Source organism: Cherax quadricarinatus, chromosome 92, assembly GCF_038502225.1.
Source record: "Cherax quadricarinatus isolate ZL_2023a chromosome 92, ASM3850222v1, whole genome shotgun sequence".
NCBI classification, from domain to species: domain Eukaryota; kingdom Metazoa; phylum Arthropoda; class Malacostraca; order Decapoda; family Parastacidae; genus Cherax; species Cherax quadricarinatus.
In genome coordinates this window covers 9,620,519-9,640,743 of record NC_091383.1, presented here as the reverse complement: position 1 = coordinate 9,640,743, position 20,225 = coordinate 9,620,519, and the positions used below count along the sequence as shown (strand labels likewise).

At 40.2% G+C, this 20,225-nt stretch overlaps 1 protein-coding gene across 1 annotated transcript in view; it reads left to right on the top strand.

The window, feature by feature from the left end:
- The window catches only part of LOC138855378 (uncharacterized), a 319,217-nt gene that overhangs the window by 274,696 nt on the left and 24,296 nt on the right, over positions 1 to 20,225 (top strand). Inside the window, exon 4 of the mRNA XM_070104504.1 lies at positions 6,047 to 6,176. Within this exon, the coding sequence (XP_069960605.1) occupies positions 6,047 to 6,176 (130 nt within the window). The remainder of the gene's footprint in view (positions 1 to 6,046; positions 6,177 to 20,225) is intronic.

Sequence of the window (20,225 nt, the reverse complement as noted above, 5' to 3'; positions counted from 1 at the left end):
TGTAATTGGAGAGTTTTCTGGTGAGTGAATATTTTAGTTTAGCCATGTGTTCAAAAACAACAGGTCATTGATGATCATAGTTTTAATAAGGTAAATGATCTTTGTAAGTGAGACAACTACAAGAGGGAACAATCAAAGCATTGTTAACATTTTGGTATAAAAAAGTGCTGAAAGAAAGAGAAGTGGTGTATGTGGTATGATCAGGTGTTACTACAGTTAAGAGGTATTTTAATTGTGTCAGTTTATTTTGTAGTTTAGTTAGCACATATCATGTGTAAATGTTAGGGATCATCAGAAATCTTCCATTTACAATAGACTTTTGTTACTGGAGCAGATTAAGAAAATGTGGAGGCAGTATGATGATGTGGAACCAACTGTTAAGAAGTATGTGATAATTGATGAAATGTTACTTGTAAAGTGTGCTGTTATAAATTGTGGTGGGGAGGGATAGGGAAGTGTAACCTTACTGGTTACTAACAGAACAACACCTTTGTTGGTAGTTATGACTAGGGTGGTGTAATGTAATTGTGATAGTGTATATAGACAATGTTAAGGCATTTGTCAGTTGGTATGCAGATACTAACATGGTTTGGAAAAACAACTGTCTTAAAATAACATTATACTTCCTGATTTTGTTAATTGGTAGAGTTTTCACATTATGTATATTGGGGAAAAGTGTGTTTAGTTGCTTGCTATGTTAGGGAGAAAGTTGTTGTGCCAATATTGTGTGGCGGCAGCAAGGGTTTCCTCATCCTGCATATTGCAGGTTTTGAGTGCGTGTAATCAGAGTGTATAGTTTAGTGTCCTCTGGATTGGGATAGATTATGTTGATGTTGTATTGTGAATAAATTTTGATATTGGGCCATATGTTGGACAACATTTGGACGTTTGTGTACATATTGTGTATTCTGTAAGTTTTTCTATAAATTATAACAATAAATGTAGTTGGGATAGTGCATATAGACAATGCTAAGACTTTTGTTAGTTAGTATGTAAATAATCAAATGGTTGGGCAACAACTGTCTTACAAGAACATGATACTTAATGATTTAGTTTATATTGAGTTTTCATATCATGTATCTATATATATTGGGGGGAAAAGTGTTTTTTTTAGTTGCAAACTAAGTTAAGGGGAAGGTGGTTGTGCCACTATTGTGTGGCAGCAAGGGCGCCTCATCCTGCACTTTGCAGGTTTTGAGGGAGTGTTATCAGTGTGTATGGGTTTAGTGTTCACTGGAGTGGTATGGATTGTGTTGATGTTGTAATTTGTGTAAGTTTTGACAATGGTCCATATGTTGGACAACATTTTTATGTTTGTATACATTTTTGTATTCTGTAAGTTTTTAAATAAAAAAAAATAGCAATATAACAAGCAACTGCGACACAGAATTAGGAACAAGATAATATAACGACACAAAGTAGGGACCATCATCAGATCCTCCACAAGTCACAAAACTCCCATACTACTGACTCTAAGTTCAGCATAAGAAAATCCCCGACTGTGACAGTACACAGATACCAGTACAAGTTAGGTCAGAAGCTACAGCTCAGGACCTGAGTTGCTCAGAGTGTCTAAGAGACACACAACCTCAGTACAACGTCGAAAATCACTAAGTCTAGACAATGTTCTGTGAACAAAGTTCTACAGAACCTACAATAATAATGAGACAGACGATCTTCCAACAAGTGCCAATAAGGGAGAGTTAGGCACTTGTCAGGAATACGTCCAACCACCAAAAGAGTCTAGACCAGACTGAATACTTCAGGCGAGGTGAGATCACCCCCCCCCCCTCGATAACGTGATAGCTTCGTGGACAGTTGCTGCCCAGCAACACCGAGAAGCCGGCAGGGTAACGAGCCACAAGCGATAATTACAGTAGTTAGATAACCAAGACTTGAACTATGAGCACATAATATATGAATGTTACATCCTACCTAACAAAAGTAACTAAGTCAAATAATAATATAAAGCAATATATTTACGAATTAGCTATTATCGTAGATATAAGCAATATAAAATTATATGAAAAGGTAATATACATTATATACATATACATAATATACATCATATACATTGTGACCCATTTAGGGGTTGCAACACCACCAACACCACCACCATCACTACCAGCACATCCCACACTACCATCACCACCATCACTACCAGCACATCCCACACCACCATCACCACCACCATCACTACCATAACATCGCACACCACCATCGCCACCATCATCAGCACATCCCACATCACCATCACCCCCACCATCACAACCATCACCTCCCATATCACCACCACCATCACCATCGCTACCAGCACATCCCACACCACCATCACTACCAGTACATCCCACACCACCATCACAGCCGCCATCACTACCAGCACATCCCACACCACCATCACCACCATTATCACTACCAGCACATCCCACACCACCATCACCACCACCATCACTACCAGCGCATCCCACACCACCATCACCACCACCATCACTACCAGCACATCCCACACCACCAGCACCACCACCATCACTACTAGCACATCCCACACCACCATCACCACCACCATCACTACCAGCACATCCCACACCACCAGCACCACCACCATCACTACTAGCACATCCCACACCATCACCACCACCATCACTACCAGCACATCCCACACCACCAGCACCACCACCATCACTACTAGCACATCACACACCACCATCACCACCACCATCACTACTAGCACATCACACACCACCATCACCACCACCATCACTACCAACACATCCCACACCACCAGCACCACCACCATCACTACCAACACATCCCACACCACCATCACCACCACCATCACTACCAGCACATCCCACACCATCACCACCATCACTACCAGCACATCCCACACCATCACTACCACCATCACTACAAGCACATCCCACACCACTATCACCACCACCATCACTACCAACACATCCCACACCACCAGCACCACCACCATCACTACTAGCACATCCCACACCACCATCACCACCACCATCACTACCAACACATCCCACACCACCAGCACCACCACCATCACTACCAACACATCCCACACCACCAGCACCACCACCATCACTACCAACACATCCCACACCACCAGCACCACCACCATCACTACCAACACATCCCACACCACCAGCACCACCACCATCACAACTTGGATCCCAGTCTCTGGCATCACATCTTTGCAGTTAATCTGAAAGCAATGCCAGATTTTTCCTCGTTCCTGTATCGAGTGAACAAATTTGACGCCTTGTCCCTCTTTGAACTGATCTGAGAGCGGAGAAGAGCATCAGACAGTCGTCCTTAAAGGCAGTGGAAGGCACGGTCCTTGAATAACTGGAATGGTTCTCACACTGCACAAAAATAATTAAAGGAACAAATCAGCGTAAAAAAAATCCATTGAACAATAGATCTCAAAGCCTTTGTGTATGTTTTTTAATCAAAATAATTCTTCTGGAGAGCTTCACGATTATTCTTAGGCGTTTTTGGTGTTGAGATTATTACATAAGATCATAAGAAAAAAGGAACACTGCAACAGGCCTTCTGACCCATGCGGAGCAGGTCCATGTGCTCCCCCCCCCCCCGGATTAGCCCAATGGCCCACCCAGTTTGGTCACCTCCACTCAAGGAAGGAGCACGGCACCAGACCCAGCAGCTCAAGCTAGTCAGGTCCAACTCACACCCACTCATGTATTTATCTAACCTATTTTAAAAACTACACAACGTTTTAGCCTCAATAACTGTACTCGGGAGTTTGTTCCACTCATCCACAACTCTATTACCATACCAGTGCTTTCCTATATCCTTCCTGAATCTGAATTTTTCCTACTTGAAACCATTGCTGCGAGTCCTGTCTTGGCTGGAAATTTTCAGCACGCTATTTACATCCCCTTTATTTATTCCTGTTTTTCATTTATACACCTCGATCATATCCCCCCTAATTCTACGCCTTTCGAGAGAGTGCAAATTCAGGGCCCTCTGTCTATCCTCATAGGGAAGATTTCTGATACCTGGGATCATCTTTGTCATCCTCCTCTGTACGTTTTCCAGATCATTTATATCCATTCTGTAATACGGTGACCAGAACTGAGCAGCATAGTCTAAATGAGGCCTAACCAAGGATATATAGAGTTGAAGAACAGCCTGAGGACTTCTATTATTTATACTTCTAGATATGAAGCCACGAATTCTGCATTAGTGTTCTGCGAACACTAATGCACTGTTGTCCTGGTTTTAGATTACTGCTAACCAGAACTCCTAAATCCTTTTCGCAATCAGTAGTATCTTAAGATCTACATTATTTAGTTTATATGTCGCATGGTTATTTTCCTGTCCAACATTTAGAACTGTGCATTTGTCTATATTAAACTGTATCTGCCACTTCTCCGACCATTGCATCAGTCTATTCAAATCATCCTGGAGTGTTCTAGTGTCCTCATTAGAATTAATTGGACGGCCTATTTTGGTGTCATCAGCAAATTTGCTTATGTCGCTATTTATTCCCTCATCTATGTCGTTTAAGTAAATTGTGAACAACAACGGGCCCAACACTGACCCATGTGGAACACCACTTGTGACGTGCCCCCATTCTGATTTCTCCCCATTTATGCAAACTCTCTGCTGTCTATTTGTCAGCCATGCCTCTACCCAGGAAAAAATTTCTCCTATTCCGTGTGCCCTAAGTTTCCTCAATAGCCTCTGGTGTGGAACTCTATCGAAAGCCTTACTGAAGTCCATATACACAATATCATATTCATTACCATGATCTACCTCCTCAAACACCTTAGTGAAAAAAGTTAGCAAATTCGTAAGACAGGAACGCCCCTTTGTAAAACCGTGTTGAGAATCATTAATCAATCTGTGCTTGTCAAGATGGCTACGAATTGCTTCGGCAAATATTGATTCCATAAATTTTCCCACTATGAAGGTAAGGCTTATTGGTCTATAGTTCGAAGCCAAGGACCTGTCACCTGCCTTGTAAATAGGTATTACATTTGCCATTTTCCACTTGTCAGGCACTATGCCAGTTTGTAGTGATATGTTAAAAAGATTAGCCAAAGGTATGCTAAGTTCCTCTTTATTATTAAGTGAGTTTTACTCTTCTGGCATTGCTGGAATTTATAATTGTTCTTCATGGCTCTGACGGATAAACCGTGAATCATGTATGATGTTATTGATAACAGTATATTCGGTATTAATAATTGTTTAAGGTTGATTCAGCTTGATTTGTGATTGATCAGCAATTATTTGTTGTTAATGCTGCTATTAAACTTTACGGTGTTCCATACATAATTGTCCTAAGACTAACCTTGAGTGATGCTCCCCATTACCCATCCAGATTGGTGCCCTTCACCCATCCAGATTGGTGCCCCTCACCCATCCAGATTGTTGCCCCTCACCCATCCAGATTGTTGCCCCTCACCCATCCAGATTGGTGTCCCTCACCCATCCAGATTGGTGCCCCTCACTCATCCAGATTGGTGCCCCTCACCCATCCAGATTGGTGCCCCTCACCCATCCAAATTGGTGCCTCTTAACTCAGAGACTGGTACCCTCCCTCATTCATTCAGATGGTGTCTCTCCTCACCCGTCCAGAGTGAGTAAGGGCACCATCCAGGTTGGTTCCTCTCACCTGCTACTGTCCTCAGATTTAAGCATCCCTGTCTGACCTCCTTACATTCACCTACACATCCATTCTCATCTCTGTACACATTATGAGCTTGACTGTGTGAGGAGATCTGAGACGCAAAGTAACAGTCTTGCATTTGCAAGTCAAGGATTTACCTATCAGTGAATATGCCTTGATGCTTGTAAAAACGCTTTTATTTAGGGAATTAGAGATAAAATTATGTGCCTAATTCTGTGCTAAAATTTTGCCTTTCTCATCTCCCTTCCTCCCATTTTCAGTCTGACTGACTCAACAGATTACTTAATACTCTGGCGACAGATTACTTAATACTCTCCGACACAACCACTAATTTATTGGGTTGTTATATTTAAGTGTTCCACTTGACAGATCGCCTCAGCGGGCGGGAGTCTACAAGCAGAGTGTCGACTGACGTTGGGACCACATCAACTGAGTGCCTTCAAGACTCTGCGAGTCAGAGTGAGGATGATATCATACGTTGACAACTATCATTCCTCAGGTGAGTTCCTCTAACGCCATGCTAGGACCTCTTCTCCCTTCAGAGTTAGTACCTTGACCCTGCGAGTCAGAGTGAGAATGATATCATACGTTGACAATTATCATTCCTCAGGTGGGTCCCTCTAACGCCATGCTAGGACCTCTTCTCCCTTCAGAGTTAGTACCTTGACCCTGCGAGTCAGAGTGAGGATATCATACGTTGACAGCTATCATTCCTCAGGTGGGTCCCTGTAACGTCTTGCTAAGACCTCTTCTCCCTTCAAAGTTATTACCTTGACACTGTGAAACTCTCTTCCTACAAAGAATTTGAAACTCCTTGGAAGTATTGCTTTGTCTGCTGTCTTTTAATTTCTGTTTTGCTTCTTTCCAAACTCTAAACCTTTTTTAAGAGACGGCACCAGCCTCAAGCCACATGTCTTATTCTGTGGCATCCCTAGTCAGCTTTCTATTAGAACCATTTCCCAAGAAACCTTTGTCTTTGTACTACTGCTACTAGTACTACTACTACTACTACTACTAATAATAATAATAAAAACACACATAAAACATATAGGAAACATAAAATATACAAGGCTGTTCGTGCAGTACACAAGCATTATAAATCACATTAAAATTAACAAAACAAACTATCTGGTCTTCTGTAATATTTTTAGGGAGATAATTGGGTTTGGTGTGATTGGTAGACCCTTATGACATTTGGTAGAATATTCGACAGCAGACACCGTCATTTCTTCCTCGACCGATTATAGCATCTTCCTCTTGTTAGTCTGTATGTTCATAAGCACTGAAAATCCCAGCTCACACAGGTAAGATATGAAACACTGAGAATTACCAGTTTTTTCTTCCCAACTTAAGTATATTCATTCTTAATCTATATCAAGAATTCGTCCAGAGGCGCCTCCTAATGCTTTAATTTCAGACTGCACCATTACGTATTTTAATTAATTCCTCTTCTTCTGTGAGACTGACCTTCGACGGGCTTGATCCTGATGCAGTAAATGGGGTTCTCAGCCAGTCATTCGCTTCCTTACATACGAATGGGAAATAGTACCGATTTTTTTTCTGCGAGTACATCATGATTCTCATTAATCACTTGTTTTATTCCCCCATGTTTTATTCCTCCAAATTGTTGATTTATCTCTCAGAGCATTAATTTTGTCTCTGGAAAATGACACAGTTTTAGTGTTGTCTGGATGTTGGAATTTACCTTATTTAAGTGTTCAAATATATCTACTAAATAGAACAGTTTTGTAGATCAAGTGTCATCTGCAAGCTACATAGAAAATTTTTCTTACTGCTCAAGGGTAAACAAAAGTAAGTCATCCTTGACTTAATAAACTCGTGACAACACTTGCCTCTTGCTACCCATCTTGCCTCCGTGTACAGAAGATTCACATGCTTTGCCCCAACTTCTTTATATTGCGTCCTGTATTTTATATAGTTCACAAACCATACCACGGGTGGGAATAGAACCCGCGGTCAGAGTGTCTCAAAACTCCAGACCGTCGCGTTAGCCACTGGACCAGCTAGCCACAATAAGATTCATCCAACTAGGTATATTTCTACACCATAGGAAGGTTAGCATAGGCCACCACTGGTGTAGAAATATACCTGGTTGGACGAATCTTATTGTGGCTAGCTGGTCCAGCGGCTAACGAGACGGTCTGGAGTGTTGACTCTCTGATCGCGGGTTCTATCCCCGCCCGTGGTATGGCTTGTTTCCAATCGTGTCATTACGATTTCGTGAGTCATATAGTTCACAATTTTTACAACGTTGTCCTGTTCAACCTTCAACTTATTGTATATTATTCTTGCAACTAGCAGCTTCCCATGAAGAAAGGAATATATTATGACATCACTGGAGAATTATTAGTAATATAATCAAGGGGGAAGCGCTAAACCAGTAAGATTATACAGCGCCTGAGAGGGGATGTGGAAGGTATTCAAGTTTAATTCAGGGAACTGGAGAACAGATCCAATTCCCTAAATCAAGAGCCCCTCACCAGCATCAAGGAATCTTTCTTGAGGGGATCACTGGAGCAGCGTCTGCACAGTTCCTACACAATGTCTCCAGGACAACCCAACAACCCTCGAATATCATCATCACTTTTCTATCTGTGAAACTGTAGTTATTCTCTATAAAATATACTTTTTTGTTAATATTTCCCATAAGAAATAATGCAAATCCAATTAATCCATTCCAGACACCCAAAAATATTAACAAAAAAATACATGTTATAGAGAATAACTATAGTTTTACATACAGAAAAGTAATGACGAAATTCGAGGGTCTACTGCACTTAATGTATTAATATATCTTAGCCTGTTGTTGTTTCTACAAGATATTTATAACAACAAAAACTGATTTATTAGTCCAGCATTTGTAAGTGAGTGAATGATAATACTGGAACCTCTCAGTACCACTACTAAGTGAGTGAATGATAATACTGGAACCTCTCAGTACCACTACTAAGTGAGTGATAATACTGGAACCTCTCAGTACCACTACTAAGTGAATGATAATACTGGAACCTCTCAGTACCACTACTAAGTGAGTGATAATACTGGAACCTCTCAGTACCACTACTAAGTGAATGATAATACTGGAACCTCTCAGTACCACTACTAATGCTGTATAGCCCTTGTGGCTTAGCGCTTCTTTTTGATTATAATAATAATAATAATCAGTACCACTACTAAGTGAATGATAATACTGGAACCTCTCAGTACCACTACTAAGTGAATGATAATACTGGAACCTCTCAGTACCACTACTAAGTGAGTGATAATACTGGAACCTCTCAGTACCACTACTAAGTGAGTGAATGATAATACTGGAACCTCTCAGTACCACTACTAAGTGAGTGAATGATAATACTGGAACCTCTCAGTACCACTACTGAGTGAGTGATAATACTGGAACCTCTCAGTACCACTACTAAGTGAATGATAATACTGGAACCTCTCAGTACCACTACTAAGTGAGTGAATGATAATACTGGAACCTCTCAGTACCACTACTAAGTGAGTGAATGATAATACTGGAACCTCTCAGTACCACTACTAAGTAAGTGAATGATAATACTGGAACCTCTCAGTACCACTACTAAGTGAGTGAATGATAATACTAGAACCTCTCAGTACCACTTCTAAGTGAATGATAATACTGGAACCTCTCAGTACCACTTCTAAGTGAATGATAATACTGGAACCTCTCAGTACCACTACTAAGTGAGTGAATGAAAATACTGGAACCTCTCAGTACCACTACTAAGTGAATGATAATACTGGAACCTCTCAGTACCACATCTAAGTGAATGATAATACTGGAACCTCTCAGTACCACTACTAAGTGAGTGATAATACTGGAACCTCTCAGTACCACTACTAAGTGAATGATAATACTGGAACCTCTCAGTACCACTACTAAGTGAGTGAATGATAATACTGGAACCTCTCAGTACCACTACTAAGTGAATGATAATACTGGAACCTCTCAGTACCACTACTAAGTGAGTGAATGATAATACTGGAACCTCTCAGTACCACTACTAAGTGAGTGAATGATAATACTGGAACCTCTCAGTACCACTACTAAGTGAATGATAATACTGGAACCTCTCAGTACCACTACTAAGTGAATGATAATACTGGAACCTCTCAGTACCACTACTAAGTGAATGATAATACTGGAACCTCTCAGTACCACTACTAAGTGAATGATAATACTGGAACCTCTCAGTACCACTACTAAGTGAATGATAATACTGGAACCTCTCAGTACCACTACTAAGTGAATGATAATACTGGAACCTCTCAGTACCACTACTAAGTGAATGATAATACTGGAACCTCTCAGTACCACTACTAAGTGAATGATAATACTGGAACCTCTCAGTACCACTACTAAATGAATGATAATACTGGAACCTCTCAGTACCACTACTAAGTGAGTGAGTGATAATACTGGAACCTCTCAGTACCACTACTAAGTGAATGATAATACTGGAACCTCTCAGTACCACTACTAAGTGAATGATAATACTGGAACCTCTCAGTACCACTACTAAGTGAATGATAATACTGGAACCTCTCAGTACCACTACTAAGTGAATGATAATACTGGAACCTCTCAGTACCACTACTAAGTGAATGATAATACTGGAACCTCTCAGTACCACTACTAAGTGAATGATAATACTGGAACCTCTCAGTACCACTACTAAGTGAGTGAGTGATAATACTGGAACCTCTCAGTACCACTACTAAGTGAATGATAATACTGGAACCTCTCAGTACCACTACTAAGTGAATGATAATACTGGAACCTCTCAGTACCACTACTAAGTGAATGATAATACTGGAACCTCTCAGTACCACTACTAAGTGAATGATAATACTGGAACCTCTCAGTACCACTACTAAGTGAATGATAATACTGGAACCTCTCAGTACCACTACTAAGTGAATGATAATACTGGAACCTCTCAGTACCACTACTAAGTGAGTGAGTGATAATACTGGAACCTCTCAGTACCACTACTAAGTGAATGATAATACTGGAACCTCTCAGTACCACTACTAAGTGAATGATAATACTGGAACCTCTCAGTACCACTACTAAGTGAATGATAATACTGGAACCTCTCAGTACCACTACTAAGTGAGTGATAATACTGGAACCTCTCAGTACCACTACTGAGTGAGTGATAATACTGGAACCTCTCAGTACCACTACTAAGTGAGTGAATGATAATACTGGAACCTCTCAGTACCACTACTAAGTGAGTGAATGATAATACTGGAACCTCTCAGTACCACTACTAAGTGAGTGATAATACTGGAACCTCTCAGTACCCCTACTAAGTGAGTGAATGATAATACTGGAACCTCTCAGTACCACTTCTAAGTGAATGATAATACTGGAACCTCTCAGTACCACTACTAAGTAAGTGAATGATAATACTGGAACCTCTCAGTACCACTACTAAGTAAGTGAATGATAATACTGGAACCTCTCAGTACCACTACTAAGTGAGTGAATGATAATACTGGAACCTCTCAGTACCACTACTAAGTAAGTGAATGATAATACTGGAACCTCTCAGTACCACTACTAAGTGAGTGAATGATAATACTGGAACCTCTCAGTACCACTTCTAAGTGAATGATAATACTGGAACCTCTCAGTACCACTACTAAGTGAGTGAATGATAATACTGGAACCTCTCAGTACCACTACTAAGTGAGTGATAATACTGGAACCTCTCAGTACCACTTCTAAGTGAATGATAATACTGGAACCTCTCAGTACCACTACTAAGTGAGTGAATGATAATACTGGAACCTCTCAGTACCACTACTAAGTGAATGATAATACTGGAACCTCTCAGTACCACTACTAAGTGAGTGAATGATAATACTGGAACCTCTCAGTACCACTACTGAGTGAGTGATAATACTGGAACCTCTCAGTACCACTACTAAGTGAATGATAATACTGGAACCTCTCAGTACCACTACTAAGTGAGTGAATGATAATACTGGAACCTCTCAGTACCACTACTGAGTGAGTGATAATACTGGAACCTCTCAGTACCACTTCTAAGTGAATGATAATACTGGAACCTCTCAGTACCACTACTGAGTGAATGATAATACTGGAACCTCTCAGTACCACTACTAAGTGAATGATAATACTGGAACCTCTCAGTACCACTACTAAGTGAGTGAATGATAATACTGGAACCTCTCAGTACCACTACTAAGTGAATGATAATACTGGAACCTCTCAGTACCACTACTAAGTGAGTGAATGATAATAATGGAACCTCTCAGTACCACTACTAAGTGAGTGAATGATAATACTGGAACCTCTCAGTACCACTACTAAGTGAATGATAATACTGGAACCTCTCAGTACCACTACTAAGTGAATGATAATACTGGAACCTCTCAGTACCACTACTAAGTGAATGATAATACTGGAACCTCTCAGTACCACTACTAAGTGAATGATAATACTGGAACCTCTCAGTACCACTACTAAGTGAATGATAATACTGGAACCTCTCAGTACCACTACTAAGTGAATGATAATACTGGAACCTCTCAGTACCACTACTAAGTGAATGATAATACTGGAACCTCTCAGTACCACTACTAAGTGAATGATAATACTGGAACCTCTCAGTACCACTACTAAGTGAATGATAATACTGGAACCTCTCAGTACCACTACTAAGTGAATGATAATACTGGAACCTCTCAGTACCACTACTAAGTGAGTGAGTGATAATACTGGAACCTCTCAGTACCACTACTGAGTGAGTGATAATACTGGAAACTCTCAGTACCACTACTAAGTGAATGATAATACTGAACCTCTCATAACTACTGTGATAATACTGGAACCTCTCAGTACCACTCCTAAGTGAATGATAATACTGGAACCTCTCAGTACCACTACTAAGTGAGTGAATGATAATACTGGAACCTCTCAGTACCACTACTAAGTGAGTGATAATACTGGAACCTCTCAGTACCACTACTAAGTGAGTGAATGATAATACTGGAACCTCTCAGTACCACTACTGAGTGAGTGATAATACTGGAACCTCTCAGTACCACTTCTAAGTGAATGATAATACTGGAACCTCTCAGTACCACTACTAAGTGAGTGATAATACTGGAACCTCTCAGTACCACTACTAAGTGAGTGAATGATAATACTGGAACCTCTCAGTACCACTACTAAGTGAATGATAATACTGGAACCTCTCAGTACCACTACTGAGTGAGTGATAATACTGGAACCTCTCAGTACCACTACTGAGTGAGTGATAATACTGGAACCTCTCAGTACCACTTCTAAGTGAATGATAATACTGGAACCTCTCAGTACCACTACTAAGTGAGTGATAATACTGGAACCTCTCAGTACCACTACTGAGTGAGTGATAATACTGGAACCTCTCAGTACCACTACTGAGTGAGTGATAATACTGGAACCTCTCAGTACCACTACTAAGTGAGTGAGTGATAATACTGGAACCTCTCAGTACCACTACTAAGTGAGTGATAATACTGGAACCTCTCAGTACCACTTCTGATAATAAGAGATTGATAATACTGGAACCTCTCAGTACCACTACTGAGTGAATGATAATACTGGAACCTCTCAGTACCACTACTAAGTGAATGATAATACTGGAACCTCTCAGTACCACTTCTAAGTGAATGATAATACTGGAACCTCTCAGTACCACTACTAAGTGAGTGAATGATAATACTGGAACCTCTCAGTACCACTACTAAGTGAATGATAATACTGGAACCTCTCAGAGTGAGTGAATGATAATACTGGAACCTCTCAGTACCACTACTAAGTGAATGATAATACTGGAACCTCTCAGTACCACTACTAAGTGAGTGAATGATAATACTGGAACCTCTCAGTACCACTACTAAGTGAGTGAATGATAATACTGGAACCTCTCAGTACCACTACTAAGTGAATGATAATACTGGAACCTCTCAGTACCACTACTAAGTGAATGATAATACTGGAACCTCTCAGTACCACTACTAAGTGAATGATAATACTGGAACCTCTCAGTACCACTACTAAGTGAATGATAATACTGGAACCTCTCAGTACCACTACTAAGTGAATGATAATACTGGAACCTCTCAGTACCACTACTAAGTGAATGATAATACTGGAACCTCTCAGTACCACTACTAAGTGAATGATAATACTGGAACCTCTCAGTACCACTACTAAGTGAATGATAATACTGGAACCTCTCAGTACCACTACTAAGTGAATGATAATACTGGAACCTCTCAGTACCACTACTAAGTGAGTGAGTGATAATACTGGAACCTCTCAGTACCACTACTAAGTGAATGATAATACTGGAACCTCTCAGTACCACTACTAAGTGAGTGATAATACTGGAACCTCTCAGTACCACTACTGAGTGAATGATAATACTGGAACCTCTCAGTACCACTACTAAGTGAATGATAATACTGGAACCTCTCAGTACCACTACTAAGTGAATGATAATACTGGAACCTCTCAGTACCACTACTAAGTGAATGATAATACTGGAACCTCTCAGTACCACTACTAAGTGAATGATAATACTGGAACCTCTCAGTACCACTACTAAGTGAATGATAATACTGGAACCTCTCAGTACCACTACTAAGTGAATGATAATACTGGAACCTCTCAGTACCACTACTAAGTGAATGATAATACTGGAACCTCTCAGTACCACTACTAAGTGAATGATAATACTGGAACCTCTCAGTACCACTACTAAGTGAATGATAATACTGGAACCTCTCAGTACCACTACTAAGTGAATGATAATACTGGAACCTCTCAGTACCACTACTAAGTGAATGATAATACTGGAACCTCTCAGTACCACTACTAAGTGAATGATAATACTGGAACCTCTCAGTACCACTACTAAGTGAATGATAATACTGGAACCTCTCAGTACCACTACTGAGTGAGTGATAATACTGGAACCTCTCAGTACCACTACTAAGTGAGTGAATGATAATACTGGAACCTCTCAGTACAACTACTAAGTGAGTGAATGATAATACTGGAACCTCTCAGTACCACTACTAAGTGAATGATAATACTGGAACCTCTCAGTACCACTACTGAGTGAATGATAATACTGGAACCTCTCAGTACCACTACTAAGTGAATGATAATACTGGAACCTCTCAGTACCACTACTAAGTGAATGATAATACTGGAACCTCTCAGTACCACTACTAAGTGAATGATAATACTGGAACCTCTCAGTACCACTACTGAGTGAATGATAATACTGGAACCTCTCAGTACCACTACTAAGTGAATGATAATACTGGAACCTCTCAGTACCACTACTAAGTGAGTGAATGATAATACTGGAACCTCTCAGTACCACTTCTAAGTGAATGATAATACTGGAACCTCTCAGTACCACTACTAAGTGAATGATAATACTGGAACCTCTCAGTACCACTACTAAGTGAATGATAATACTGGAACCTCTCAGTACCACTTCTAAGTGAATGATAATACTGGAACCTCTCAGTACCACTACTAAGTGAATGATAATACTGGAACCTCTCAGTACCACTACTAAGTGAATGATAATACTGGAACCTCTCAGTACCACTACTGAGTGAATGATAATACTGGAACCTCTCAGTACCACTACTGAGTGAATGATAATACTGGAACCTCTCAGTACCACTACTAAGTGAATGATAATACTGGAACCTCTCAGTACCACTACTAAGTGAATGATAATACTGGAACCTCTCAGTACCACTACTAAGTGAATGATAATACTGGAACCTCTCAGTACAACTACTGAGTGAATGATAATACTGGAACCTCTCAGTACCACTACTGAGTGAATGATAATACTGGAACCTCTCAGTACCACTACTAAGTGAGTGAATGATAATACTGGAACCTCTCAGTACCACTACTAAGTGAGTGATGATAATACTGGAACCTCTCAGTACCACTACTAAGTGAATGATAATACTGGAACCTCTCAGTACCACTACTAAGTGAGTGAATGATAATACTGGAACCTCTCAGTACCACTACTAAGTGAATGATAATACTGGAACCTCTCAGTACCACTACTAAGTGAATGATAATACTGGAACCTCTCAGTACCACTACTAAGTGAAGTGATAATACTGGAACCTCTCAGTACCACTATTAAGTGAATGATAATACTGGAACCTCTCAGTACCACTACTAAGTGAATGATAATACTGGAACCTCTCAGTACCACTACTAAGTGAATGATAATACTGGAACCTCTCAGTACCACTACTAAGTGAATGATAATACTGGAACCTCTCAGTACCACTACTAAGTGAATGATAATACTGGAACCTCTCAGTACCACTACTAAGTGAATGATAATACTGGAACCTCTCAGTACCACTACTAAGTGAATGATAATACTGGAACCTCTCAGTACCACTACTGAGTGAGTGATAATACTGGAACCTCTCAGTACCACTACTGAGTGAGTGATAATACTGGAACCTCTCAGTACCACTACTCAGTGAATGATAATACTGGAACCTCTCAGTACCACTACTAAGTGAATGATAATACTGGAACCTCTCAGTACCACTACTGATAATACTGGAACCTCTCAGTACCACTACTAAGTGATGATAATACTGGAACCTCTCAGTACCACTACTAAGTGAGTGAATGATAATACTGGAACCTCTCAGTACCACGACTAAGTGAATGATAATACTGGAACATCTCAGTACCACTACTTAGTGAATGATAATACTGGAACCTCTCAGTACCACTACTGAGTGAATGATAATACTGGAACCTCTCAGTACCACTTCTAAGTGAATGATAATACTGGAACCTCTCAGTACCACTACTGAGTGAGTGATAATACTGGAACCTCTCAGTGAATGATAATACTGGAACCTCTCAGTACCACTTCTAAGTGAATGATAATACTGGAACCTCTCAGTACCACTACTAAGTGAATGATAATACTGGAACCTCTCAGTACCACACTGAGTGAATGATAATACTGGAACCTCTCAGTACCACTTCTAAGTGAATGATAATACTGGAACCTCTCAGTACCACACTAAGTGAGTGATAATACTGGAACCTCTCAGTACCACTACTAAGTGAATGATAATACTGGAACCTCTCAGTACCACTTCTAAGTGAATGATAATACTGGAACCTCTCAGTACCACTACTAAGTGAATGATAATACTGGAACCTCTCAGTACCACTTCTAAGTGAATGATAATACTGGAACCTCTCAGTACCACTACTAAGTGAGTGAATGATAATAGAACCTCTCAGTACCACTACTAAGTGAATGATAATACTGGAACCTCTCAGTACCACTACTAAGTGAGTGACTGATAATACTGGAACCTCTCAGTACCACTACTGAGTGAATGATAATACTGGAACCTCTCAGTACCACTTCTAAGTGAATGATAATACTGGAACCTCTCAGTACCACTACTAAGTGAGTGAATGATAATACTGGAACCTCTCAGTACCACTACTGAGTGAGTGATAATACTGGAACCTCTCAGTACCACTACTAAGTGAATGATAATACTGGAACCTCTCAGTACCACTACTAAGTGAGTGAATGATAATACTGGAACCTCTCAGAGTGAATGATAATACTGCAACCTCTCAGTACAACTACTAAGTGAATGATAATACTGGAACCTCTCAGTACCACTACTAAGTGAGTGAATGATAATACTGGAACCTCTCAGTACCACTTCTAAGTGAATGATAATACTGGAACCTCTCAGTACCACTACTGAGTGAATGATAATACTGGAACCTCTCAGTACCACTACTAAGTGAATGATAATACTGGAACCTCTCAGTACCACTACTGAGTGAATGATAATACTGGAACCTCTCAGTACCACTACTAAGTGAATGATAATACTGGAACCTCTCAGTACCACTACTAAGTGAGTGAATGATAATACTGGAACCTCTCAGTACCACTACTAAGTGAATGATAATACTGGAACCTCTCAGTACCACTACTAAGTGAGTGAATGATAATACTGGAACCTCTCAGTACTACTAAGTGAATGATAATACTACTAAGTGAATGATAATACTGGAACCTCTCAGTACCACTACTAAGTGAATGATAATACTGGAACCTCTCAGTACCACTACTAAGTGAATGATAATACTGGAACCTCTCAGTACCACTACTAAGTGAATGATAATACTGGAACCTCTCAGTACCACTACTAAGTGAATGATAATACTGGAACCTCTCAGTACCACTACTAAGTGAATGATAATACTGGAACCTCTCAGTACCACTACTAAGTGAATGATAATACTGGAACCTCTCAGTACCACTACTAAGTGAATGATAATACTGGAACCTCTCAGTACCACTACTAAGTGAATGATAATACTGGAACCTCTCAGTACCACTACTAAGTGAATGATAATACTGGAACCTCTCAGTACCACTACTGAGTGAATGATAATACTGGAACCTCTCAGTACCACTACTAAGTGAGTGAGTGATAATACTGGAACCTCTCAGTACCACTACTAAGTGAGTGAGTGATAATACTGGAACCTCTCAGTACCACTACTAAGTGAGTGATAATACTGGAACCTCTCAGTACCACTACTAAGTGAGTGATAATACTGGAACCTCTCAGTACCACTACTAAGTGAATGATAATACTGGAACCTCTCAGTACCACTACTAAGTGAATGATAATACTGGAACCTCTCAGTACCACTACTGAGTGAGTGATAATACTGGAACCTCTCAGTACCACTACTAAGTGAATGATAATACTGGAACCTCTCAGTACCACTACTAAGTGAATGATAATACTGGAACCTCTCAGTACCACTACTAAGTGAATGATAATACTGGAACCTCTCAGTGAGTGAGAATGATAATACTGGAACCTCTCAGTACCACTACTAAGTGAATGATAATACTGGAACCTCTCAGTACCACTACTGAGTGAGTGATAATACTGGAACCTCTCAGTACCACTACTAAGTGAATGATAATACTGGAACCTCTCAGTACCACTACTAAGTGAATGATAATACTGGAACCTCTCAGTACCACTACTAAGTGAATGATAATACTGGAACCTCTCAGTACCACTAAGTGAATGATAATACTGGAACCTCTCAGTACCACTACTGAGTGAATGATAATACTGGAACCTCTCAGTACCACTACTGAGTGAATGATAATACTGGAACCTCTCAGTACCACTACTAAGTGAATGATAATACTGGAACCTCTCAGTACCACTACTGAGTGAATGATAATACTGGAACCTCTCAGTACCACTTCTAAGTGAATGATAATACTGGAACCTCTCAGTACCACTTCTAAGAGAATGATAATACTGGAACCTCTCAGTACCACTTCGAAGTGACTGATAATCCTGGAACCTCTCAGTACCACTTCTAAGTGAATGATAATACTGGAACCTCTCAGTACCACTACTAATTGAATGATAATACTGGAACCTCTCAGTACCACTTCTAAGTGAGTGAATGATAATACTGGAACCTCTCAGTACCACTTCTAAGTGAATGATAATACTGGAACCTCTCAGTACCACTTCTAAGTGAATGATAATACTGGAACCTCTCAGTACCACTACTAAGTGAATGATAATACTGGAACCTCTCAGTACCACTTCTAAGTGAATGATAATACTGGAACCTCTCAGTACCACTACTAAGTGAGTGAATGATAATACTGGAACCTCTCAGTACCACTACTAAGTGAATGATAATACTGGAACCTCTCAGTACCACTACTAAGTGAGTGAATGATAATACTGGAACCTCTCAGTACCACTACTGAGTGAGTGATAATACTGGAACCTCTCAGTACCACTACTAAGTGAATGATAATACTGGAACCTCTCAGTACCACTACTAAGTGAGTGAATGATAATATTGGAACCTCTCAGTACCACTACTGAGTGAGTGATAATACTGGAACCTCTCAGTACCACTTCTAAGTGAATGATAATACTGGAACCTCTCAGTACCACTACTGAGTGAATGATAATACTGGAACCTCTCAGTACCACTACTAAGTGAATGATAATACTGGAACCTCTCAGTACCACTACTAAGTGAGTGAATGATAATACTGGAACCTCTCAGTACCACTACTAAGTGAATGATAATACTGGAACCTCTCAGTACCACTACTAAGTGAGTGAATGATAATACTGGAACCTCTCAGTACCACTACTAAGTGAGTGAATGATAATACTGGAACCTCTCAGTACCACTACTAAGTGAATGATAATACTGGAACCTCTCAGTACCACTACTAAGTGAATGATAATACTGGAACCTCTCAGTACCACTACTAAGTGAATGATAATACTGGAACCTCTCAGTACCACTACTAAGTGAATGATAATACTGGAACCTCTCAGTACCACTACT